We start from the raw sequence: 26,909 nt of genomic DNA on the forward strand, positions 1-26,909 counted from the left end.
AATAAAAACAGAAAATAAAATTTATCCAACATTTTAATAATTTTCTTCACAATTTTAGTACAAAAATGATGAACTTTGTAAAACATAAAAATATAAATAACATTGCAATATTACACAGTCAAAACACATACATCTGAAAGAGGTCAGGTTTTTAACAGTCAAGAAAGCTTTAATCTATGATTTTGTAGTGTTTACGTTTCACCAGATTGTGATGAAGAATTTTATGTAGGTCAATGACTCTATCCAATATGATATAATTGCCAACCACAATAAAATCAAAGGCAGTGAAGCTGCAGTGTAAACGTACAGCACCAGTAAACACTACCTTTACCCAAAAACCTACACAGCTTCTATTCATGTGATTAGCCATGTGAAACGCATTATTAAATTGGGGCCCAGTCTATGCAAGGTCATTTTACAGACTTAAGCTCTGAATGAAACTATTCTATATGATTTCTCAAAACTTTGTAAAGCTATCTAGCTAGCAATGTAATTTTTCCTATGGAGAAAATTTCTCCATTTCAACACTTTTTCTTTTACCATTGAAACAGAAAAACTGAATCACAAATTTCACCTTTCAGAACCAGTGCTCCGAGACCATTCAAGATGAAGAATTGAAACTTGTTCTTAATCTAGTACTGTAGAAGTGCCTTTTTGCTATGATAAAGTTTTCTATTTAAATACTTTTTCTCTTACCATTGAAACAGATAAGCCTTATCACACATTTTAAATTTTCTGGACCAGTGATCTGAATCCTTTAAAGATTATTACTCGAATCTTCATACAGTTATTAATCTTGTACTGTAGAAGTGCATTTTGCTGTGGGAAAGTTCTCGATTTGAAAACGCTTTTATTTGCACAAGATGTCACACCATACAAGAGTAAAAGGTGATCCACATGGAAATATCAGTAACAGTGGTGGAATGGAGTTGATACCTGTTGCTGTGATATTTACATCTATACATAATTGAGTGTGTTTTATAAACAGTAAGGTGTGTGGGAAAATGTCTCATCCTGCATTATCTTGTTAATATTGCAATACACTACATGACCTATACTTGATTTCAAAATTGAACAAGTGACTTCTATAAGAAATGTATATCACACATATTGTTTATGATTTTTGCATGCAATTTTAGTATATTGTAATAATGATCATTTTTCCATTTAAATCATATTGGCATATGAATTGTTTGGTACAAATGGTTTTTGTGCCATTAAACAATCTTATCTGATCTTTGTGCCATTCCAAGATATTGTTGGATATTTGATATCTTTGTGCCAATACACAATGTTTTCTTGTACATTGTTTGGTACAATAGGTTTTTGGACCATTATACACTGTGCCATAACAATATTGTATGGCAATATAGGTCATTGTTCCAATACAATATATTGTTTGATGAATGACCTTGTACTATAGGTTCTTGTGCCATTACTCAATATTCTGTGGTACATCATATTGTACAATAGAGTTTTGTGCCATTACAAAATATTCTGTGGTACATCATATTGTACAATAGATTTTTGTGCCATCACACAGTATTCTGTGGTACACCAGAAGGTACTATAAATTTTTGTGGCATTACACAAAATTCTGTGGTACATCATAAGGTACTATAAATTTTTGTACCATTGCACACTATTGTGTGGTACATCATAAGGTACTATAAATTTTTGTGCCCTTACACAATATTCTTTGGTACACCATAAGGTACTATAAATTTTTGTGCCATTGCACACTATTGTGTGGTACATCATAAGGTACTATAAATTTTTGTGCCATTACACAATATTCTGTGGTACATCATAAGGTACTATAAATTTTTGTGCCATTACACATTGCTTTATGTGACAAGAACACCATTTTAATGGACAACAACTTAACTATTGCATGTATTGCCTCAATTTGTATCATCACTGCTGTCTGTTTCTGTATCAGAACTGCTTTCATCTGAACTATCCTTTCTCTTCTTCAACTTCTTTGTATTAACATGAGAGTTCTTTCCCTTGGTAGAATGTGATGAGAGGGAGCCACTGGATGGCTGTGTGGTGTGAACATTCTGTGTACTTGACACACGGTCTGTACTAAGCTTGCTGTTCCCAGTCGCTGATACTGGCCTCATCTTGGTTTTCATTCGAATAGTTGGGCTGAAAATATACAAATTCTATAGAAAAAGAACCTATTAAGTAATATCAATGGTATGATCCAATATTGGTACTTGATCCTATCAAACAAATGTTTTTTAGTTACATATTAATAAAATAGGTATATGATGAATGAAGTAATGATAACAGTAAGGACAAGCTAATTGCCAAATTTTCGAGGCATTCTTCACTAGACATATATCCATTACCAGACAAGTGTTGGAAACACTCCATGAGTACTTAACTTGGACCAAAAGTCAATTTAAATAAATTCAGCTCCAAAATAAAGAAATTTTTGTTATATTCAATTATCATTGCAAAAAACTAAATTAAACCTTTCATGGAATAAAAGAAAACTGTGCATTTTTTTTTTTAAAAATGAAAATTCTGCACTTTTTTTTCAAGTTTTAAATTGTAATCCTTGGTTTCTGAAAGGGAATACCTGCTTAGGAAGAAAATAACATGCTTATGACTATAAAGCAAATCAAGTTTGCAGACTGATAAATAAGGAGTGAGGCTTGAGGCAAACCAAAAGGTTAGTATATGCTATCTTATACACTCTTACTTACACACGTAATTATCCATTGTCAGGTGTTAAAAGACACGCATGAATTCACATACAAGTGGTTACAGAAGAGAAACAAGAAACTCAGGCATTACTATTGTAAACTACACCTGTTTTTAAGTTTGTTTACCAGGTAAGATTAAGCAATAAACTTGTTTATCTGGTTGTTATCTGTAATTAAAGAAGCCCTGAGAAATCTGTATATATTTATCCTAGGTCTGATTGTAACCAGTCTACACTGGCACCTGTATAATTCAGAATCTTGTAAAACATACATTCAACATTATTCTACAGCACACGTTAGTACGGAAATCGTGTTTGTGTAATGTAAATACAGGTTATAGTGTTAAGTTTGACAGGTTTTATATGTCAAATTAAGCATCCTTGAAGTATTTCATAATTGATAAAATGCATATGAACAGGAAATAAACATGAATGATCGTGTTTCATCCTTTCATTAAATCATTAAAGTTGTAAGAGCTGTAGAGTAAACTGCTCAATTTAATATGTTAAAAGTTCAGTGTATATCTCTAACTCTGAATGCAAATCATAATCTTTAAAAAGCTTGGAAATAAAATACGAAATTTAAAAACATACCGGGTATGTTATATCACATAATTACAAATTCAAATAGTTCATTGACCATTAAAATCATACTACAAAAAATCATGCCATGCTTGAGTGTACGAAATCACAAACCAAATTTTAATAGCTATAAACATGCAGGTATATAATACTTGATGCGGTTTTTATATTTCACATACATAACGGCAGACAATTTTACACTGCATATATCAAGGGAGCTCTATAAAGGGGGAGAATGTTCTATAGGAAATCTGAGGAAAATAAAACAATAATTTTCCAGTTTTTAATATTATGATCGGATCTACATAAATTAAGCAGATGCTTATTCGGAATGATATAATCTTTCATTCTTTTACTTTTTTAAACATCACCACTTCTAGATTTTCCAATAATATAGAATTTTACGACTTGAATATCTATATGGACTATTTACTTGAATGTAGAAACAATATTATGACGGATGAGTGTCTATTTAAATTACCATTTTAATTTGAACAGATATGAATAGAAAATACATATGCAATTTAAGTTCTGTTTTATTAGTAATCAAGTTGTGTAATCCATTTGCCAGCTGTTAATGTTAATTAATATTTAACACCTGTATTCTTGTTTCTATACTAGATATCTGTTGTAATCAATTATGGTTCATATCTACAGAAGGCGTTTATCCTTTTAACACAATTGGTCACGAACGATTCATCTATAAAGAGGAATATTGAGGTTATTGTTATGTTTTATTAACAGTCTGGGTCATTTAAGGTCATGCCATATTTGGGTGTTGGAGAAAAACTGGAGTTCCTAGAGAAAAGCCCTTGAACTGCTGCAAGCATCTGGTGACTGTCACATAGGCCTCAATCCAGTGACCCAGAGGTGGAGGTTTAGTGAGGATATCTATCAGGTGTTATCAAATTATTACTGATATCTGGGGGGTTGGGGGTGGGGGTGGGGGGTATCCAACATGGTTTATATTTACCGAGGCAGAATATCTAACAAGCAATAATCAAAGTTATGTCTGATATCAGGCGAGAGGAGATCTCATGTGATACTGATATATACTGTATGTAAAGAGAATTTGTGTATTCAACAAGTATTATTGATAATTATAATGAAACCAAATAGAGATGTGATGACATCACAATGCTGATGACATCATAACAATGTGAAATTATCTTAAAGATATATGTGAGCTAGGTGTGATAAGAATAATGACTTGACACAGGATAAAAAAACAAGAATACAGAATAGTAATTGTATGTCTACGTAAGCAGATTATAGACAAAGTAAAATTATTACCTAGATCTGATACACAGAAACCAACGTGCAATAAAGCATTAAAATATGTTAGTATGATACATACCAAAATAAAATGACTTATAGTTAACAGCACTGCCAGTGTATTGGTATATATTGGGATAACAGAGACAATTACAAGAGAGGGGGGATAAATAAAAGCAAATATAAAAATCTAGATAATAGAGATAAATTATTATACAAAATCAATAAATAAATAAATAAATAAATAAAGGAAAAATTTAAAAAAAAAAATATTTCAAATGTATCCTGACTCAAAAAGATTTAACATATTAACCGATGCATTTAGTTATATCTAGGTGTGTTAAATATATGGTGTATATCTAAATGTAGGTGAACTACCGGCTCCCATGCAATTTAACAACTGAATGAAGTCACAGAGGTCTGTACTGTTCTTAAATATCACCTCCAAAGGATATGTCTAGTTAAAGAGGGTTGGAAAAACTGTAAGGCTTACTCTGACAGAACATAAAGCATTGACATACCAAAAATAATGATACATCATCATTGTTAATTCATACAGACTGCAAAGTTTGTTATTTTCGAGGGCGCTTAATTTTCGTTAGTTTCAAGGCTTGAATAAAGTTGCAAAATATAGAGACATCCTAAAAATAATCATAAAAAATTAACGAGACAACCATTGTATGTTGCATTACGTTTGCAGAAAAACATCCTTTTTGTTTGAAATTTTTGTTGAAATGGCAAAAAAATTTAACCATTAAAGAAAATGACTTTGTCACCCTGGTGTCTGCACCTGACTAAATAGGAACCTAAAAATTGAACATTTACTTCTATCTCGGCAATATTAAATGTATGTCGTATGAATTTAGAAATTTTAGCTATTAACACAAAGTAGAATGAAATAAAATTTGATTTGATCCTGAACATTTCTAAACGTATGTAATACTGGTACATGTACATACATACTATTCATAACAAATTTAAATCTCCTCAATAGCTTTCATGATCAGTTCCAAGTTGGGAACATTTCAGCATCAGAATTCACAAAAATAAACCTTCACATGAATTTATGGACTGAAATTTTCATTTCACAGAGAATTCACAAGCTGCACTATCGTAACAGTGTTTTAGGAAGATGGAGTCTACAGAGTTTGAATTAAGGAGACTAACTGGTTCAATATCCACTATGTACATCACAAGACAGAATGTTTTGTACGGCCAGTTTGTGTTTTAGAGGACAAATTTTGCCCTCTGCAACTCTTTTGTGTCAGGGGCAGGATTACCAGTGTCTCTGCCTACATTTTTGTACTGTATTTTGTGAACAGACACATCTCTGAAAAGCGGAATATTAAGAATCAATAAAAAACCATAGCTGTGACTTCAACCTAACATTTTGGTACCTCCTGTTATCTACTGACATAACATGCATTAATACATCTACACATATATACTTTTAAGCGACACCAAAAATTAAAAAAAAAAAAAAAACTCTACAAAATCTTGAGAAGATAAATCTACCTCATTTTCCAAACCTTGAATTTGCTTCCTTTTATTTGCAAATATTTGTAAATATGCATGTGATATATCCGATACTTGCATCAAACTTAAGTGTGACTTTTTCTTTTTCCTGAAAAAATACGAACACTGTAAAGTTTATATATTGAAATCCTAACACTTAAATAATTTTGTTTTTTAAATTTCTTTCACAAAAAAAAAAAAATAAAAAAATCCCTGCTCTTGATTATCCCTTTAACAACAGATGTTTAATATAAAAAGATTGTTACAAACAAGTTTTTTTTCTCCAAACCTCCCAACCTTTTTTCAATGACTAGCTTGCTGTTATTTCATTACATAACTTTTCTGTTTCAAAGATAAGCCCATGTCATGCTTTGCTCACTTCTGTCATTAACAAGTTTCTACTGGTTTATATTTGTAAAACTCAGTCTGTAGTTTATTTCGCCTGCTACTGAAATTTTTCACAGGAAATATTGTCCTCCCCGCTTGAAAGAAAAAAAAAAAATAGAAAAGAAAGCATTCAGTTGAAGATGGTTGTACGATCTGAAAATATTACCTACGTACAAAAAGGTATTAACGGCATGAAATATACCCAGTAATCTTGCATGCATGACTTCATTAATAGCGTGTCAGATATGTAAATCACCTATATTGGTGGTGATCTATATTATATACAGTGTATATACATATATAATATTAGATTAGGTTTTTTTTTTATAAAATCTGTTGCTGCAGTATTTAGTTATAAGAGATAAGTAGGCAATTAACAAACTCAAGTAGTGAAATTTCAAGACAATAAAAATTTGCAAAGCAATGCTGCATGAGTGTCAAATTAGCTTTGGATAGCAGAGCAGTTAGATATATACCTGGCATGGGGATTTGGCACGGTCAGTTGAGGATTATTGGCCACAGTAGACTGACCACTAGGGTTTCTGTAAAATGGTCAACATGGTCACACAACATACACTTTACATAGGATAGATATATTTAAATGTACAATAGAGACAAAGACCATACCACACAGTATGTTGTTATCTATAGACAGGGCAGAATGAAAAACATCCACAACATCTATAGCTAAAAATTGTTGTACAGGGCAAATTACAAACAATAGTATATAATCACCTCAATATATATATATATATATATATATTAATAATAAAACGTTGGGGACAGATTAACATTGATCCAAGACAAATTAACAATTAATGACTAATTAACTTATGCTAAACATGTTTATGTATCAGTATACATGTAACTATTACAAGGTCAAAATCAAGGTCACACAAACAACATGAAAGTACGTGTTCAAATCCCACCGTCACCACTAAAGATATTCGGGCCAAACATGGATACACATACCTAACTAATTAAACAAATTGAAAGCGAATGAGTGTTACAGTGCGAACCTTCGAGAAAACCCTAACAGTTGGGCAGGTAACACAATAACTTTTCTCGTTCAATTGAGCACCTCAGTTGATAGGTAAAAGGGGAGTGTTTTATCACTGCTCCACCAAACCACAATACCAAGAATGTCCTTATGGACATCTGGGAAATTATCTTATAGTGATATATAACTTACCTCTCCTGGCTTAAAGAATTTCAAAACTACATAACTCTTTATTTCAGTAAAACTTTCTTATTTTATTTTAAAGCGTTGAAACAAAATTTTGATAATACAAAATGTAGATATATTGTACAGTAATAAAATCCATTGTAAGTAAAAAAAAACTTAAAGCTTTGTATAAAAAATTCTTGGTTAGGAATGAAATAAGCACCTCACAACACACCTGTAGAATTAAAAATGTATTTACATGTACCTAAGAGACAGGAATGTCTGATGTACACAAGGGATTTAGTACTAGCCTCAGTTAGCTAGATAGATAGATATTTTTTCTATCAACAACAATTTACACAAGGGAATTTCTAGTCTCAGATGGCTAGATAAAAATAAATTTTGCAATCAACAAGAATTTTAACATCAGTTTGCATACAAAATGTTTATAATAAGCATATCTCTTTAACAAACATTGTTTTAACAATAATATAGAAATGCATATACACTTTATTAGCAACTATTTGAGTTATCTACCTTGATCAAAGCCTCTTCTAACTAAACATGCAGAGTACTTTTATAGATTACTGTTGATTTTGAGATGCAGACAATATTTCTGAATAATTCATATCAGTAATGGTGGCCAGTATTATCAAATTTTCCTATAAAATATTTGATTACATCAAAAGATTTTCCCCAAAAAATAATAAACTGTCTTTGTAAATAGAAACAATATCTATTGCAGTCCATCCTATTATAAAACCAAATTCCTAAACCATAATCCTTTGTAACACCTCAAATGATTTGTCTGAATGTTCAGAGTCAAATCTGGGAGGAAAATCCTTTCTTTTTTCATTTTGGTCACACAAATAGAGCAGAAAAGTCATATATATATATATATATATCTAGTGTGTTTTTTTTTTTTTTGCAGACTGGTGACAAATATTTATTAACATATCAACTGAGCCTCTTCACAAAATTTGAACACAAAAGTTTTACATTGTAGAACACATAATACATGCACATAAATAAATATAAATGGTTACTACATCACAGAACTTGTTCTAAAATATATTGTTGTAAATATATCTGGTATGAATTTCACTACTTACATTATTGTAGAAATCAATTAACTATAGAACTGATGTAGATACCACATACTGCTGTAATGTCAATTATTTTTGTGGGCTCAAATATTCTGATTTTAGATTTAAGAAATTAACTCATGCTGAAAATATAAGTCTTTTTTAAACTATTTGATATTATGTAGATATATTAGTTTGAGGTTTAAAATTGATCACAAAATCAATGAAAATAAAATGCCCACAAAAATAAATAAATCTACAGCACTTCATAATATTGTAAATATAACAAAAAACATTACATTTTCTGTTTGTAAACATGGCTTTTTGTAGCAAATAATACTTACTGGAGTAAACATTATTAATATATGTATTTGATAACAAACATTATTCATTATTGTAAACACACTCTTTTTAATGAAATATGATGAAAATATAAGCTAAATATTGTTGGAGTATAGTGACAAGTTCATCACAGTTTGTGGCACAATAACAAATAAAGCATGTCTTCTAATTTGAGACCTGAGAGACGTGACAGATTAATGTTGACAGTCTAAGATAAGTTTGATATTATCATAAGATGTTATCTGATCATTTTTGTTTGTACAAACCAATCTTTAATGTGTTATGACTATGATTTATCATCATGATTGTCATTGTACAATGTATAATGTGGATTACAAATTGGTCAAAATAAAAACAGAAGCTGTAATTTGTCTGGTTTTGTTCCATATTTGTCACTATATATATATGTTTCATTATTTTGTTTCAAGTATTATGGAGATAAGGGTAAGAAAATAGTAATTCCAAAGTTTGAGTGTAGGACAGAGAAATCTCTACCCTCCGAGGGAACTCCCGATAGTCTAACTCTCTGCACAGCCAAGGTTTAGACTGTCCTACCCTTAAGTTAAGGAGAGATTCTATTAATCTCTTTAGACTGTCCTACCCTTAAGCTAGGAAGAGACAGCCAAGGTTAGGGAGAGATTCTATTAATCTCTTTAGACTGTCCTACCCTTAAGGTAGGGAGAGATTCTATCAATCTGTTTAGACTGTCCTACCCTTAAGCTAGGGAGAGATTCTATTAATCTCTTTAGACTGTCCTACCCTTAAGCTAGGGAGAGATTCTATTAATCTCTTTAGACTGTCCTACCCTTAAGCTAGGGAGAGATTCTATTAATCTCTTTAGACTGTCCTACCCTTCTAGGGAGAGATTCTATCAAGAGTTTATTCTATTAATCTGTTTAGACTGTCCTACCCTTAAGCTAGGGAGAGATTCTATTAATCTCTTTAGACTGTCCTACCCTTAAGGTAGGGAGAGATTCTATCAATCTGTTTAGACTGTCCTACCCTTATCTCTTTAGACTGTCCTACCCTTAAGGTAGGGAGAGATTCTATCAATCTGTTTAGACTGTCCTACCCTTAAGCTAGGGAGAGATTCTATTAATATGTTTAGACCGTCCTACCCTTAAGCTAGGGAGAGATTCTATTAATCTGTTTAGACCGTCCTACCCTTAAGCTAGGGAGAGATTCTATTAATCTGTTAAGACCGTCCTTCCCTTAAGCGAGGGAGAGATTCTATTAATCTGTGGGTCTAAAGACATAAAAATATCACACAGATATGGAGACTGTTGCTTCTAGGCTGTGAGAAGAAAGAAACAAAATACATATCAAATCTGAATTTCCAGTTAATGAAGCATATTTTTGTTTAATCATCTTAACGGAAGAAACATTTGGTCCTACTAATCAAAAATTTAACTAATTTAATATGATATATATAAATCAGCTATATCTAATCCTGTTCTTAAAGCAGTAAGCCAGAATTCTAAGTGACATCTTGGCCTTCTAATATTGTGACATTTGAATCATTTTCAAATACTATGAAAAAATTTTATTCAACACTGATTTTAATAAAGTTTCAAACTTTTTCTGGCACAACTAAATGAGTAGAGTCAGAGAAGGTTGATGAAATTGATTTCATGCTCAGAAAAAACTATCTTGGAAAACTATTCTACATATAGGCAGACTATGATACTTACTTGGCAAGTTTAACTGGTTGTCTGTCAATTACAGTAGAGTACATATAGCTAATAGTCACTTAAATCAACTTGAATGATGATAATAAGTTCATAAAAAATAGCAAAACATAGTTTTTAATTTTCATTCTATTGCTTAAACTTTTTTATGTTGATCTGAATATTTGGACCAAAAAAGTTCGTATCAATCAAGTACCGCATTTCAATTTTATTACCAGTTCTAAAAAATCTATATATATTATCACTGGAAGGGGTAAACATTCTACAGAATGCATGCAAATAAACAAATATACTATATTTACATAAAATCATCCCCCACTTCTATCTTCTATAATGATCTATCTAGGGGAGTTATTGCATTTAAAAAGTTTTTGAAAACTGGGTGTACAATTCTTGAATCTCACCATTTTTGCATGTTTTATACTCTCATTCGGAGGTAACAGTTACTGTATGATATCCATAAAATTCATTTATTGTTACATTTAACAGTCAGAGATGTGCAATAAAAGGATTTTAATAAATGTCTGCATTGTTAGCTTTGTATTTTACTATATATGAGGTGAGAGAAAAGACATCATCATGAAAGTCAATATAATGGTAAGCGTATGGGATTAACCCTTTATGTAGGACGTTTGATGGGAATGTTAGCAATTCCACAAAACTGCTCCATATTCAACCAGAGTTCTACATCTACATAGTACAATAGATTTGTTGAGTAAAGTGACTGGACTAGAGTATGTAAACTGGCATTATACAACACTGAAACACCGACGAAGATATTTCTGAACACAATTCTTCATTTCTATTGTCAAGGATCTGATATGGTATCTTCCAGATTTAAATTCTCATTATTTTGTGTAATTCAACTTAAACAGGATTTCATCTGCTCTAAGTTTAGCAAACACACAACATATGAAAAGAAATATGTCTAGTTTTCATTATATTTTTACATGTTTTTAACATTTCCTGAAATCAAACCTATTCTGCAAGTGGAGTCCAATTTTTTTAACATGCCAATGTAAAAACTGTACTGGATTATAAAAAAAATTATGAACAAAAATCTGTGTAGTTAACCCCCTGACCTTGTCTGTCCTAACTGACAAAGCACATTACATCAAGGACATTTTAATATTCCATGATTGATGGCAGCTACTTGTGAGTATGATCTCTGGCGTGAAAGAATGAAATCAATAATAAATTTAATGGGATTATTAAGTGGAATATATTCATAGTCAATACCAGTTTTTTCATGACCAAAGGGAAGTAACTCCCATAACTATTTAATATACCAATAACAAAAGAAATGACTGCATGTCCAAATCGACTCACTTGAAAACGATATGACAAAATGATAATGAGATAATAGTAAGATGCTGATCATGTCAGGTAGACTAGCAATTGTCATTTTCAGAGAAAACTGTTATCTTTCTTAACTTGGGAGAAACATTGTAAGACATACCTGAACTTTTTTCTTTCAATTTAAATAATATTCAATTTCTTTAAGCTGATAAATCAATCCTTACTAAGGCATTTTGTATAACATGCTATCAAGAGATAATTTTTGTTTTGACGATGGAATATTTTGTTTTTCCAGAAGATCAGCACATCTATGACATGATGTAGGTCCTCCTTGACAATAGATTTGCTGGCACTAAATAAGATATTTCCACGAACAAAAGAGATATATGTAAGGATAAAACTGGGGTGGGGAGGGATCAGGCTAAATGATACAGTAATATATATATATGAACAAGCAATGGGAAGACTATAGAGACTTACTTTGTTGGCTTTTTACTGTAAATTCAATAATATGAAAAAATTCAATCAGTCACTCGTCTCCATTAAACATGATGAGATAAGGATACTATCTGAGTTAATTAAGCTGACATTTCCTTCACCCAGCCCACCACCTTAAAAAACAACTGCACATAGCCACCCCTCCATATAAAATATTACCTGAGGGTAAGGTCAGGGCAGGACCCTGAGGGCAGCCATTGGGATGGGTGCATGGTCAGGGAGGATAAATGAATTAGAGAAAGAATTTATAAGACCTGTATGCCCCCATTGAGAAATTCTCAGAGGGGAGAGGGAAGGCCATTACAGATATCCTTGAGAGAGAGAGAAATAGAAATTTTCCAAAGAGGGAGAATAGAGGGAAGGCCATTACAGATATCCTTGAGACAGACAGGCAAAGATATTCTCAAAAGAGGGAGAACTGAGGGAAGGCCATTACAGATATCCTTGAGAGAGACAGAAAAAGAAATTTTCCAAAGAGGGAGAACTGAGGGAAGGCCATTACAGATATCCTTGAGAGAGACAGAAAAAGAAATTTTCCAAAGAGGGAGAACAGAGGGAAGGCCATTAGATATCCTTGAGAGAGACAGGAAAAGATATTCTCAAAAGAGGGAGATCTGAGGGAAGGCCATTACAGATATCCTTGAGAGAGACAGGCAAAGAAATTTTCCAAAGAGGGAGAACAGTGGGAAGGCCATTAGATATCCTTGAGAGAGACAGGAAAAGATATTCTCAAAAGAGGGAGAACTGAGGAAAGGCCATTACAGATATCCTTGAGAGAGACAGGAAAAGAAATTCTCAAAAGAGGGAGATCTGAGGGAAGGCCATTACAGATATCATTGAGAGAGACAGGAAAAGAAATTCTAAAAAGAAGGAGAATTGAGGAAGGAGGGAAGGCCATTACAGATATCATTGAGAGAGACAGGAAAAGAAATTTTCCAAAGAGGGAGAACAGTGGGAAGGCCATTAGATATCCTTGAGAGAGACAGGAAAAGATATTCTCAAAAGAGGGAGAACTGAGGAAGGAGGGAAGGTCATTACAGATATCCTTGAGAGAGACAGGAAAAGATATTTTCCAAAGGGGGAGAACAGGGGAGAACAGTGGAAAGGCCATTACAGATATCCTTGAGAGAGACAGGAAAAGAAATTCTCAAAAGAGGGAGAATAGAGGGAAGGCCATTACAGATATCCTTGAGACAGACAGGCAAAGATATTCTAAAAAGAAGGAGAATTGAGGAAGGAGGGAAGGTCATTACAGATATCCTTGAGAGAGACAGAAAAAGAAATTCTCAAAAGAGGGAGAATTGAGGGAAGGCCATTACAGATATCCTTGAGAGAGACAGGAAAAGAAATTCTAAAAAGAGGGAGAACTGAGGGAAGAGGGAAGGCCATTACAGATATCCTTGAGAGAGACAGGAAAAGAAATTCTAAAAAGAGGGAGAACTGAGGGAAGAGGGAAGGCCATTACAGATATCCTTGAGAGAGACAGGAAAAGAAATTTTCCAAAGAGGGAGAACACACATCACCAAAATAAAGAGTTAATTACATATTAATACATAGGGCATCTTGTAATGATCACTACAATGTTGCAACAAACTGCAAGATGTATATATTATAATTCTGTCTGGCACATTAGCAAAAGCTGCAATACATAAATTGTATAAAGCATTCTGACTGGAGGGTTGAAGTGAACAACTGTATATCAACATTAAACACACAGTACTGTTATCACACCACACAGCACTCCACCCAGCTACCACTAGTAAAGCTCTCAGAAGACAATGATCAACCGAAATATACGACTTACAGATATCTGTAACATGACACCAATACATAGAGTGACGGGAAAAATCCAAATATAAAACATGAAAGTCATAATTACACCAATCACATGAAGCATTAACTGATTACCGTTAAGAAAGCACAAGAAATTTACAAAATATCTCAAGATTGGAAGTTGAACAAATGTAATTTTTCCATGAAATAACAAGATTTGAAAAAAAAGTATGAAAAAACATTATTCAACAGTTTTTACAAAATTCCCATGAAAGACAACCATTGAAGGTTTTACAAGCACATTTCATGACAAAAGCATGGTGTGATGATGGAAGGTTTTATAGATTGTTTTCGAGGCAAAAGACAGAGAAAACCAGCTCCACTTTCTCAGGCTCTAGCCTGTATCAGGGTGTATTAAGATATAGTCCCATTAAATAGACCACTTTTCAACTCATGGATCCTTGGAAATCTGAGGAGAAGAAAAACGTGTCTGTATTACCATGATGTATTTACTCAAATGATCTTTTTCTCCTACAAAAAGATATTTCTACACTATGATGATCTACACTTGTCACTTTAAACCCTCAGTCAGTTAAATACAATTTAGAAATATCTGTTACTTCTTTCTACATTAATGTATATCTTACTATCACAATTATTTATTGGGTTAACTACCCCATGAACAGCCAGGGTTATTCTGAGGCAGGGTATCCTTGTAGTAGTATTTGGCTAGTACCTCACTGAACAACATACAGGAGGTCCATCACATTGTAGGAAGGGGCTGGGGTGGGACAGGAGGGTGAAGGGCCTTAAATTTAAATGAAATGCTATTTGTAAGAACCCATACTGAATGAAAATAAAAATGTGTGAAATTAATGGCAGACTGGGTCTATTACTAGAGAAGTACGAAAATATGTGAACTCAACGACTTGATGGAGGATGTGAGTGGAACAATGTATTTAATCAAACTTGTCAAATAGAAATAGTAAGTAAGCCAAACTGTACTTCTTCAATACTGCATTGTTACTAGAAAAATTGTAAAAGATCTCTGGACTAATATAGAGGCATCTAAAAGAAACTACCATATGCAGACACTTTATTAGTGTGTGTAGTCACAAAGCTATTTTAGCCGAGTGAAAAAAAAATTCTGTTATAGTGGAGAGTAAGTTTCTGAATTAGAACCTGATTTATAATACTATATATTATAATTACCTTACATTTCCTGTTAAATAACTAGGATGGAAACAGGTAATGCTGGTAACCTTCCTACTTCAATCACTAACCTAATTTTTTAATGGTATATAAGTATATTTTTTTTTCATTATTTCACAATATACCAGAATATGTTTCAGCATGATTTAATTAATATATTCTGTTATTTGCTATGTTTCAAATTTGAAAAATGTGATCCAACGTGAAAACCCACCATGAAAACAAAAATAAAATAATAAATTGACTATAGGATTGAAATAATTCTTCACATTAAAGTATATACCAATAGAGTGTCATCATCACAATTTGTGATAGAATAGAATAAAGGACATCATGATATTATAGTCACTACCACACAAAACATAGATTACAACTTAACACTAAAAACTTAACTACAGAAGAAATGTTTCCAGGATATGTAACAGTGGACATCCTGAAATGTTTCCAGGATGTGTTACAGTGGACATCCTGAAATGTTTCCAGGATGTGTAACAGTGGACATCCTGAAATGTTTCCAGGATGTGTAAACAGTGGACATCCTGAAATGTTTCCAGGATGTGTAACAGTGGACATCCTGAAATGTTTCCAGGATATGTATCAGTGGACATTCTGAAATGTTTCCAGGATGTGTAAACAGTGGACATCCTGAAATGTTTCCAGGATGTGTAACAGTGGACATCCTGAAATGTTTCCAGGATGTGTAAACAGTGGACATCCTGAAATGTTTCCAGGATGTGTAACAGTGGACATCCTGAAATGTTTCCAGGATGCGTAACAGTGGACATCCCGAAATGTTTCCAAGGAATCATTTTAGTGGTCAAATAAGTACTGCTTTAACTTTAGCCATTAATTTCACTAAACCTTGATTTGACTAGGATTCAAACTTATTTATTACTAATCTGATGCTTAACCCATCAAGCTATTTGTGAGTTTCCCTGGGGTTACAGCTATGCTTATGGGGCATGGCTAAGTATTAATCAGGAGTCCCTACATGAACGCCAATGTAAGAGAGGTCATTATCTTCACTTAATACCTCCATTAAGATTTGAACCCAGAACCTCTGGCTTACTGGTCTGTCAATCAATCGATCAAGGTAAAATTCTTTCTAGCTGAGAGGTATATTGTGGCTAATATTTACCAGGGTTACATATAGGTAACACAAAAATAATCATGACCAATTACACAAGCTACAAAATTACAGATGTACTTAAAACACTAGGAATTATATTTGTGTTTTTTCAAGGGAGAGAATTCAATCAATTTGTTTTGTATGGGAGATAACTTAAAACCCAAATATTGCAATTCAGCTGTAATCAACTGCTGCATAAAAATGTCTTCCTGCAAAAAATGTGATCAATGAAGAAGAAAACATTTTCAAATGTAAAAAATGACAGAATGACTTATGATCAAGTCTACACAATATATACTGTTCAATAGCTGTGGAAGAGGAGTTTATTAGGAGTTAGTCTGAAGGGAAGACAGAAGTTAAAAATTGAGAGTTGGTGGAGGAGGAGTGATGTTAGGCCACACATATAATTCTGTCTAATTTCAAATATGCCAGGCTATTTTCAGCGAAATTTTTGTCATGATTTATCAGTCTCCGCTTCTAAAGTGGAACTCTCTATTCAACAGTTGTTTCGAAGTAAACCTTGAGCACCCAACCAATAATATAGATATTGATATATAGCCCATAACTGTGCTAGGAAATATTTTTTTGATATTGGAAAATATTCAGAAAAAAAAAAAGAGAGAAAGTCCTATTTTGACAAATTCTCTGCATAACTCTCACCAATCTTGTTACTTTTGAGAAATTTATTTTTCATTTTTTTGGGGAGATATAAATTACACAGATTACTGCAGGCCAATAACACTCTGTACTTACTGACAAAGAAAGGGATACACCCTCACCAGTTGACACTAGGAACAGTAGAATTATTGAGACTATTAGATACTATGTGTACAAAGAGAGACAAAGGGGATAGCTTACGATGTTAATTCAGAGTCTGCTCCTTCTAAAAGTTCAGCCTTCGGAGGGAGTCTCCCTGAAAACAGTGTAAAAAACATTCACACTATAGTGCACTGCAAAAAGGTAAAAGAATTCACAAACAACAATTTATGACAATTGTGAATGAAAAAAAAAACATCAAGAAGAATCCGTCCCACCCCTGTTAAGACAATTTGTATGAAACATATGTTTACGATATGCTTATCAGGTATATCATAGAATTTTAAAAATTGCCTAAAAGTCAATCATTTATTCTCAAAATACTGACTTAGTGCATTTATGATTTCATTATTTTCTGATGTCAGTTTAGAGAGGAAAATTGGGTGAAATTCATAAGGCTATATATACAGTCATGATTAATTATCTTTTCCTGGTTTTTTTTTTTCCATTGATATTTTTATGTATCGGTATGCCTTGTGACAGTGCCAATATTTTGATGCATTTAATCCTAGTTACATGCCTCAGAAATTGAGTGAAACATATGACATAACAAAACAACAACAAAACAACACTCCTTCGTGAAAATAAGTTGAAAATGTTAAAATGAGGAAATATTTTCTGGAAAAAAATTATGGATAGTGCAAAAAGGAACTTGGTACCTGTTTTCAATTCATTTTCACTTTTCAACAAAGTCAATAAGAGGAGGTCTTATTGATAACAAACATATCAGGAAGGAGAGGACAAAGTGAAAATGTGTTCAAACATTTGTGGTATAGAAGGAATCACTGTGCTGAAGTCAGAAAATGTGTAAAAAAACATATTAAGACATAGAAAATAAACACGCCAGGTCTCCTTACAATGCTATTTCTGATTCTGGTCCCTCCAAAAGTTCTGACTTTTGGGGCATCCATCCTGTAAATAGATCACCAGGCCAATGTACAATCCTGAGAAATACTTTTAGAACCTAGCTTGGTATTTACCTTTTTAGGCCAAAGATTACTGACTTTGAGATTTAAATACATGGAGGCAGCTCATATAAGTTTCTTTTGTAAAAAAAAATTGTTCTTTAAATATTTTCTTTTCATGCATTGTAATGTAACATATCTTACTGAATTTTTATATCATCCTTTTGTATTTTAGTTCCTTTCACTGTTTTATAGAAGTGTTTAACAATTATTAACAGTGTATTAAGAAAGTATTTTTCTTGTTTTTCTGATATATTAGATAAAAACAAAAACACAATTAATTATACATGTATCTGGAAATTACACTGTCAGATTAAGGACTAGCAACATCCAAACCTTCTCTAGGAATCAAACTTCAAAACGTAGCCTAGGAGAGACAAAATAATATACGCTTTCTATCCTGGTATAACTCTAGAATTATGTCATTGTTTGTTCACTGATCGGTATGACACAGACAAATCAAATTTTGTAGATGTGAAAACTGAAAATTTTCATTTTTGTTTTCTAGATTCATCACCCAAATGAATGACCAGGCTTATTTTAGGAACATGGTCAACCTGGAGTCACCTCAGACTGGTCTGTGTCTCATTTCCATCAAAACAAATATATTTAAATGCTTGATACACAAACCCTTAATCAAGACTGATAAATATTATCAAACCTATTGTTACTTTGAAACAGTTTACATATAAAACCAATACCAGTTTTAGAAGTATACAGATCTACAGGTGACATCAGGTGGGTGCGATTTCATATCTAAAACACAGCACTAAAAACTAAAGGCAGATCTGCTAACGGGAGTCACCACTAAATAACATTACAGTGTAACCTGAATGGTTCACCATGATTATTAAGCTAGTGAATAGTAATCTACTGCAAAGTGATCTAAGATATTCCGTATACAGAAGTGACTGTACTTAACTTTGTTCAAATTTCTAAAGAAACCTAACAAGGGCCTTACAGAGTAATTTCCCTGCCTGTGTTATAAGATAGACTACACAAAGCAATAGAGCTATATAAGTTGTCTATATGTAACAGAAGTCATTATTCCCTCTGCTAAGGTTCGAACCCTGAGCCCCTGGTTTACTAATTTGACGCTAAACCAATCTAGCTGAAGAGAAGTTCTCTCTAGCCAAGCCGTATTTTGTGTCTAGAATTTTACCAGGGTAACATACTCCCCTCTAGAAAATTACTCATCCTTGAGTTTCAGCGAATACAGCAATGCTTGTGAAGGGAACACAAATATTCTCGAGTCCCTCAATGGACACTTATGTAACAGATAGAGGTCATGATCAATTTCAATGCCCCTGTCAAGATTTGAACCTGTGACAAGCTAATGTGAGTTCTCTCCAGCCGAGCAGTATATTACGGCTGGTGTGTTACCATGGTTACATAGGTATTAATGTAAATATACCACACAATTATAACATGAGGGATACGGAGTATTGCAATGTTCTATTTTTGGTTCCAATTTACACATAACAAAACCCATATCAGAATGACTAGTTTGCGGTGTAAACATTCAATGTGTTTTGTTTATTTGAACAGCTAGAGTCATTTTTTTAAATCGGGATATCATTGCAGGATAATATTGCTGAACATTGTGTGATTGGTCGCAAAATGCTATCCAAAGCAATTAGGCTACAGCGTGTTAGCAAAGGACACAACTGCAGCCCAGTCTCAGCTGTGGTCTCAGCCTCATGAGAAATACTAAATGCTTTACGTAGGGAGCAAACCACATACCTTGAATCTTCACCTATGAAAGCATTGATTTTTGGCCCTACTACTTACAATATGCAGATCAACCCCGTATTTATTGTGTGTTCCCTGACTGCAGTACAGCAAACCATAGTGGAATATAAGCACTATTGATTATCCCTAAAAGTGGTCTATATATTGATACATTATGTATATAATTGTTTGTGCTGTTTATTCATCGCTATAAGTGACATCCAAAACTTACCTATGTGTTCATTGATAGATTCACTCTTAGCTAGAGCCATTAAGAACCCATAGAAGGAAACCCTTGGAACATTGAATAAAATCTCTTTCAGACAGTTTCCTGGCGGGGTGCTGAAAATAAAGAATAAAATCAGTTACAGTTTAAATTATTTCTTTGTCCAAAAGAATTATACCAAGAAAAATCCCATTTATTTCACATTAATTTTTTATTGATGAAATTTAGTATACTTAGGATACTTGTATCCAGGTGTCATTGTTTATTTGTTTTATATTCATAAACATTTTAGTGTGACTATCTGCAAAAGTTTACCTGAATGTAGATCGGTCACAAAGAGGATACACAGCCCTGAAATATTGCATGGCATCTACGCCGTCCGAGGGGTGGTGACTGTTTTGATGAACCTTAGTGTCCTCTGTCCCAGATGGTACCACAACAGGGTCCCGGGGGCTCCGCTGGGTCTGCATCAGGGACAGGTAAATCTCATGACACTTTTCCATGAACTCTACAATAAAAGAATCAAGTGTATTGAGGTTAAAATTAATGAAATCTCAATTTGTAAAATTTTAACAAGGAATTATTTTTTACTAGTGAAAACATGAAAGGAACAATTAACTGATAAAACTTTAAAGTTTGTTGTATCCAAATACAAACCTAAAACTGAATAAATCAGTATTAAACATTCAATTAATATAATTCATGATTATTTACTTTAAGAATTATAGGACATTGGATTCAAGACTGTTAAAGTGTAAGCAAAGTAATCATTTCTATAAAACTGTATCATAACACTACAAGATACAATTGGGATAAATGTATTTATCTTTGATGTCTTTAGTACAGAACTTTTTGTAAAATTGAACAAAAAACATAGCTTAGAGAGTGTGATGTGTTTAAAGAATACATTTCATAAACTAAAAATACTGGTAAATAACCCAAACCCTTGTCCATAAGCTTTTGCTATCTTTATAGTAAAGTGGATTTTTTTGCAAATGATTATTTGTACTAGGTATTATGAAAGCATTTTTACTGAATTCTGCATTTTTTTTAAAGAAAACTTTCTAGCCTCACCATGTACCATTTACTGGACTCAAACCTTCTGTTTGTATATTTGATTTTAGACCTGGTACACTGTATGTGCCTTTTAGTTGTTATTTCACACGAGGTTTGGCAATAAAGTAATATGTAAATGTAAAGTATAAATTTTAACCAAATACATTTAAATTTCAATATTGATTTTCCATAAGATATCCAATCTTCAAAAGACAACCATTAATTTACATTGAATTTACAATTGATATTTATTTAACAAAGCAACGTTCACCTGGAGTATTATAATCTTTGTTCAAATAGTAAGTTACCCTTATAAATCACTCTGCCACATTAACTATTAAACCTTTCAATCATCATCCTACCTTCGTAATAAAACTGTACTTGAAAAGCATAAATAAAATCAGCAAAGGAAATCAGGCAGTCTAGAGCATCATCCAGCAATATAATTCTGAAATCAATAATTCCAATACATGTACAGCATCTATGTAAAACATTCCGGAGAATGTTTGGTATGTATCACAGCTCCACACAAAAATAAAACAATTTTTCAAGAGTAGCATCAGTGGTGATCAAGAAAGATGGCAATATGCTCTTTAAACCATGCCATTTTTTTTTTTTTTTGAGGAAAAAGATTTTTTTTTTATAACACCCTTCTTCCTTTTCTGAAATCCTGGATCTACCATTGTGTAATATAAATTTAAAAAGGATCAAAGTTCATGATATTAAATAAATGTCCTGAAGAACAATTATCTTGATCATTTCTGAAAATATTTCTTGCCTTGCTTACATTTACTTTTCTATTACTTTTGATTACAGGACAAATTCTACCTACCTTGCTGTCTTCTGGACCGGTTCAAATGGAAAGTCTGGACATAACAGTGATAACAATGAATGGTACTCCTGTATACTCAGCAGATCTACAACAAACAACAGAGGACTACAGCAAAACAACAAAGTAGGTCTATACTGAAACAACAGAGGACTACAACAAAACAACAAAGTAGGTCTATATTGAAACAACAGAGGACTACAACAAAACAACAAAGTAGGTCTACATCGAAACAACAGAGGACTACAGCAAAACAACAAAGTAGGTCTATATTGAAACAACAGAGGACTACATCAAAACAACAAAGTAGGACTACAACAAACAACAGAGGACTACAGCAAAACAACAAAGTAGGACTACATCGAAACAACAGAGGACTACAACAAAACAACAAAGTAGGACTACATCGAAACAACAGAGGACTACAACAAAACAACAAAGTAGGACTACATCGAAACAACAGAGGACTACAACAAAACAACAAAGTAGGACTACATCGAAACAACAGAGGACTACAGCAAAACAACAAAGTGGGACTAAATCGAAACAACAAAAGACTACAACAAAACAGCAAAGTAGGACTACATCGAAACAACAGAGGACTACAACAGTGTCACATATATATTTAGTACACATAATTTGAATGACAATGTGATATATTTATACACAGATTGTATGTTCAATATTATATACGATATATTTAATGGCTTGTCTGCATAAATGTACTCCATAAATGAAATTTTACACACATATTTGTTATGCATTAGAGTCGTTTGTATACTATTTAAACTTGATTTAGTGAATGTGATATCAACATAAAACATTTTACATAAACAGTTTGTAAACATCAGGACTCTTACATCATAGAGGAAACAATTAGAAATGTTCTGATGGAAAAAGACTTGGGAAAATTCGAACATAAAATACAAATATTACATTTGTACTATTTTTTATCTATCTATATGGTGAATCATTACTTCTAACTGACCTCCTTTTTTACCAATCTGTCTGTAGCATTTCCAGAAAAGTCGAACAAATGATGCTCTGTTGTGTGGAGTGGCTTGTACAAAGTTGTACTCTCTAAACATGGTGTGGTTGCCATCTCGTAAACTGTTGAAGCTATTTGTTCAGAAAAAAATGCATTTGTTATAGCCAGTGAACAAAAAGACATATATTTGTTATAGCCAGTGAACAAAAAGACAAATATTTGTTAAAGTAACACGTAAGGATAAAAAGAATGTAATCATATTGTTTACTTACTATTCACTGAAAAATTTAACAGCATTTGTTTTGGGGTTTTCTTCCCTATGTTCCAACAGCTGTGCAACACTGTCCTCTAAATACACAAGGATGTTGTGTTTTGCTGAAACAATAAACAAATCCATCTAATCAGTTTAAATAACACAGTGATTTTAAGATTAACTACATGACTTTTACTTGACAAGGCAATGTGAACTCAAGACATCAGGGAAAATATGAATTTGAGTCAGGGCAAGAGATTCATATAAACGTATAATGTGACGTCACTTAGGGCGCTTCATATAACAGACTTAATATGAATTATTCTTACTTTCTATCAACATTTATTCTGATGTTCTACCAACTTTTACAAATCTGTCCATGAACGTGATTTACGTCATTTACAAAGGAAGTGAAATTCCTGCCTATGTTAGCATTCATAGGAAAATTGTAAAAGAAATTTCCATATGTAATAACATCTAAAGATTATGGTTTCTTTTCATAATTGTAGTTTGAATGTCATGCCTGAAATAAGGCAGAATTTTGACTCCTGACCAATACAAAAAGTTCATATATATATCAGAATGATATGGACTAAATTAAGACCAAGAAATATTAAATACAATATGTACCCAGGGAGTTACTCCAGAAACAGGTTGCAACAAGTAACAAATCCTTGGATTTAAATGTTCTGAAACTCAAATGAATCTTTTCAACTCTGAATATGATGCATTTGAGTTTACTTGCTCCAGAATTAGTGTCCCAACCAGGGATCAAACCCAGGCCAACATCATGATAATCGACTGGCTCTACCAACTGAGCCGAAGAAGCATGCGCTGTCAGCTGAGTGACAGATTTAACAATACACTGCTATATACAAGCTAGACCCAAAACTTGTCTCTTAAATGAAAAATCAACTGCGTTGCCATTACAAGTGATTCTTATGGCAGCCTGGGATAACCTGAGTGAACAGTATCAGGCTTTTCTGGTATACTGGACAGTACCGGGCGGTCCAAGCTGCTATAAGTATTTTTAAGTCAAACGGTAGAGAAAAAACACATTAGAATCGCTTAAAAGTAGCAAACTGTGAGGTCTGAAAACATTAGCGAGGCATATAAACTTATTTTGTGTTGACATGAACCTATTTTATAGGCTTTATGGGTAATCCAAGGCCAAAGGCATTTTCATCTGGTTTTATCAAATTTCTCTCTTTTTTATTGATATTTCTAAATTTTCAACTATTTCACTTAGAAGATTTGCAAGCACAGTGTAATTTAATTTCTGTGATACTAGTTTAAACTGTGATATTTTAAGGTATGTGAAATTCTTCTGTGATATCTTATATTTTATAATTAATAATTTTAAGAAATCCACAATAATTTATTACTGATTTTAATTGTTATGGAATTGCTTATGTAATATTTGTAATGTGTAATTTTATTATGCCTTTGACTGAATAAATAATAATAATAATAATAACCCATGATTTCTGGTAAATTGTGGGAATAATTGTTCAATTCACTGCATCCATGATGGATGTGTTTCTATCAATTCTATGAACATGTCCGTCTCTAAAATGAGCATAGTCAATAAAATGTTAATGTTAATAACAGCATAATAAATCGAATATTGACAAATTTATCATTTTTGAGACAAAAAAAAAAATTGGTCTATGTACATGCCACATCAACCCGCTCCTTTTACACAGCTGCGCGAGCAATGGAAATCTTACCCAAATACTTTTCGGCACTCATGGAAAATCTGTCTTCTGTTGTCATTTTAAAGCAGTTGATCTTAAATTCGTTCACGTGCTGTACTTTTATTTAACGATTAGTATGCTGTCGTACAGACATCAGCAAATGGCAAGAGAATATGATAAGCGTCCATGACACCTTCCTAGCAACCGAGAAATTAACATCAAGAACATTCATGGAAAAGAAAGTTTCCGTGCAAGAAATGCATAATGCTCATAAATTTGTATCAAAATGAACCAGAGTTCAGAAGTTACTCAGTTATACTGCAAGGTGTTGAGATTTTTCAAGAGAATGCAGAGAAAGAATATCACTCCCTATTTTCATTTCGGAGAAGTAGAGCTAGCACGGGTACCTGCTTCCCTTATTTTCGTATAACACAAATATTCACGCGTTTTATATAATTGTAAATGTTGTTACAAATATTGATGTTAAAGGTATCTTAAATAGACATAAGTGATATTTTCTGTTTTCATTATCATTTCATAGTTGTTGATATGATCTATTTACGAAAACATTTAATCCGATCAATGAAAAATTAACTGTTTATCCAGTTTGCCAAATGATTGTTGAAACGAAACGCACTGGTCGATATATCTAAAGATCGTCTGTTAAAGAACAACAAGATTTTCCATTTAGATAAAAAAAATAATAAAATTGAAACTGCTCTTTATAACCAGAACGAACGAATTTCAGCCCACTCTCACGTTTAGCTTTTCAGTGGATTGGTAATGTATATAAATCCTTTCTTTGATAACATATCTTATTCCTGTACGACTCTAGCGATAAGAACAATTTCATTTATTTTCTCTTCATTCCCATCAAATTGATGTTTATATATAAATACATATATATACATATGTATACATAATTTCTTTAAGATATTTTTTCTGACTGACCATTTACTTCAGTTATAACTGAAAAGTCTTCTAAATACTGTGATATACAAAGTCTATCAGAGGCGAGCGGACGGATTGACAGAAGAACAGCTACACGGACGGACAAAAAGTTACACGACGTACAAGCCTCTATATAGTATTTTCCCAAAACTTTACTTTTCCTGTAGAATTTCCTTGTTTGTGAGTGTGTGGGTGAAACCACGGACTTATATACACATATAAGTCCGTGGTGAAACTGAAATGTTGTGTGTTTACAAAGATGTTATCGTGTTCATCATATCGATGTCTCACTTGTCAGTTCGATTTTCTGAGAACGATATCATTGATCCTGATGTTACAGATGATGATGCTGAAGATGATGAATACTTTTATTGCATTGGGAATGAGCGTGTGTGAAAGCTGTAACTTTGTGTATATTGATGTAAAATCTTCAAATATATCATTATAATATATATAAAGTTCCATAGCAAATTCATCTAAATAAAACATCAGATATCTTGGTGAAAAGCGGGTAAGATTTAAAACGTTTACCGGAATTGAATGATCATCATTATCCGATTAGTTTGCCGAATCAGGATCACATGAAGACACTGTCCACTGATTGCACATATGAGACACACTTTCATAGGACGTGGGTTCGATTCCCGGGAAGGACGTGAACAGGTTTAGGGTCACCTTCCCGACCACATGGATTTTTCCCCGGGTACTCTGGTTTCATCCCAAAGTAAAAC

General features: G+C 32.8%; 1 protein-coding gene across 2 annotated transcripts; it reads right to left on the reverse strand.

Moving 5' to 3' along the window:
* Positions 1-111: 111 nt before the first annotated feature.
* On the reverse strand, positions 112-25,570 carry LOC132558761 (centriolar satellite-associated tubulin polyglutamylase complex regulator 1-like). 2 transcript variants are annotated; one of them, XM_060223357.1, is made up of 10 exons: positions 25,261-25,570; positions 23,550-23,652; positions 23,278-23,408; positions 22,293-22,377; positions 21,823-21,908; positions 20,720-20,912; positions 20,411-20,520; positions 17,525-17,579; positions 6,952-7,017; positions 112-2,151 (listed from the first exon to the last, which is right to left on the reverse strand). In XM_060223357.1, the coding sequence occupies exons 1-10, from the start codon at positions 25,304-25,306 to the stop codon at positions 1,905-1,907; spliced, it is 1,122 nt and encodes a 373-aa protein (XP_060079340.1). In that variant the 5' UTR covers positions 25,307-25,570; the 3' UTR covers positions 112-1,904. The 2 variants fall into 2 exon arrangements, with proteins under 2 accessions (XP_060079340.1, XP_060079343.1); XM_060223360.1 differs by lacking the exon at positions 6,952-7,017.
* Positions 25,571-26,909: the final 1,339 nt, after the last annotated feature.

Source organism: Ylistrum balloti, unplaced genomic scaffold (assembly GCF_031769215.1).
Source record: "Ylistrum balloti isolate Yb309-2 unplaced genomic scaffold, AGI_CSIRO_Ybal_v1 Utg370822, whole genome shotgun sequence".
In the NCBI taxonomy this organism is placed as follows: Eukaryota; Metazoa; Mollusca; class Bivalvia; order Pectinida; family Pectinidae; genus Ylistrum; species Ylistrum balloti.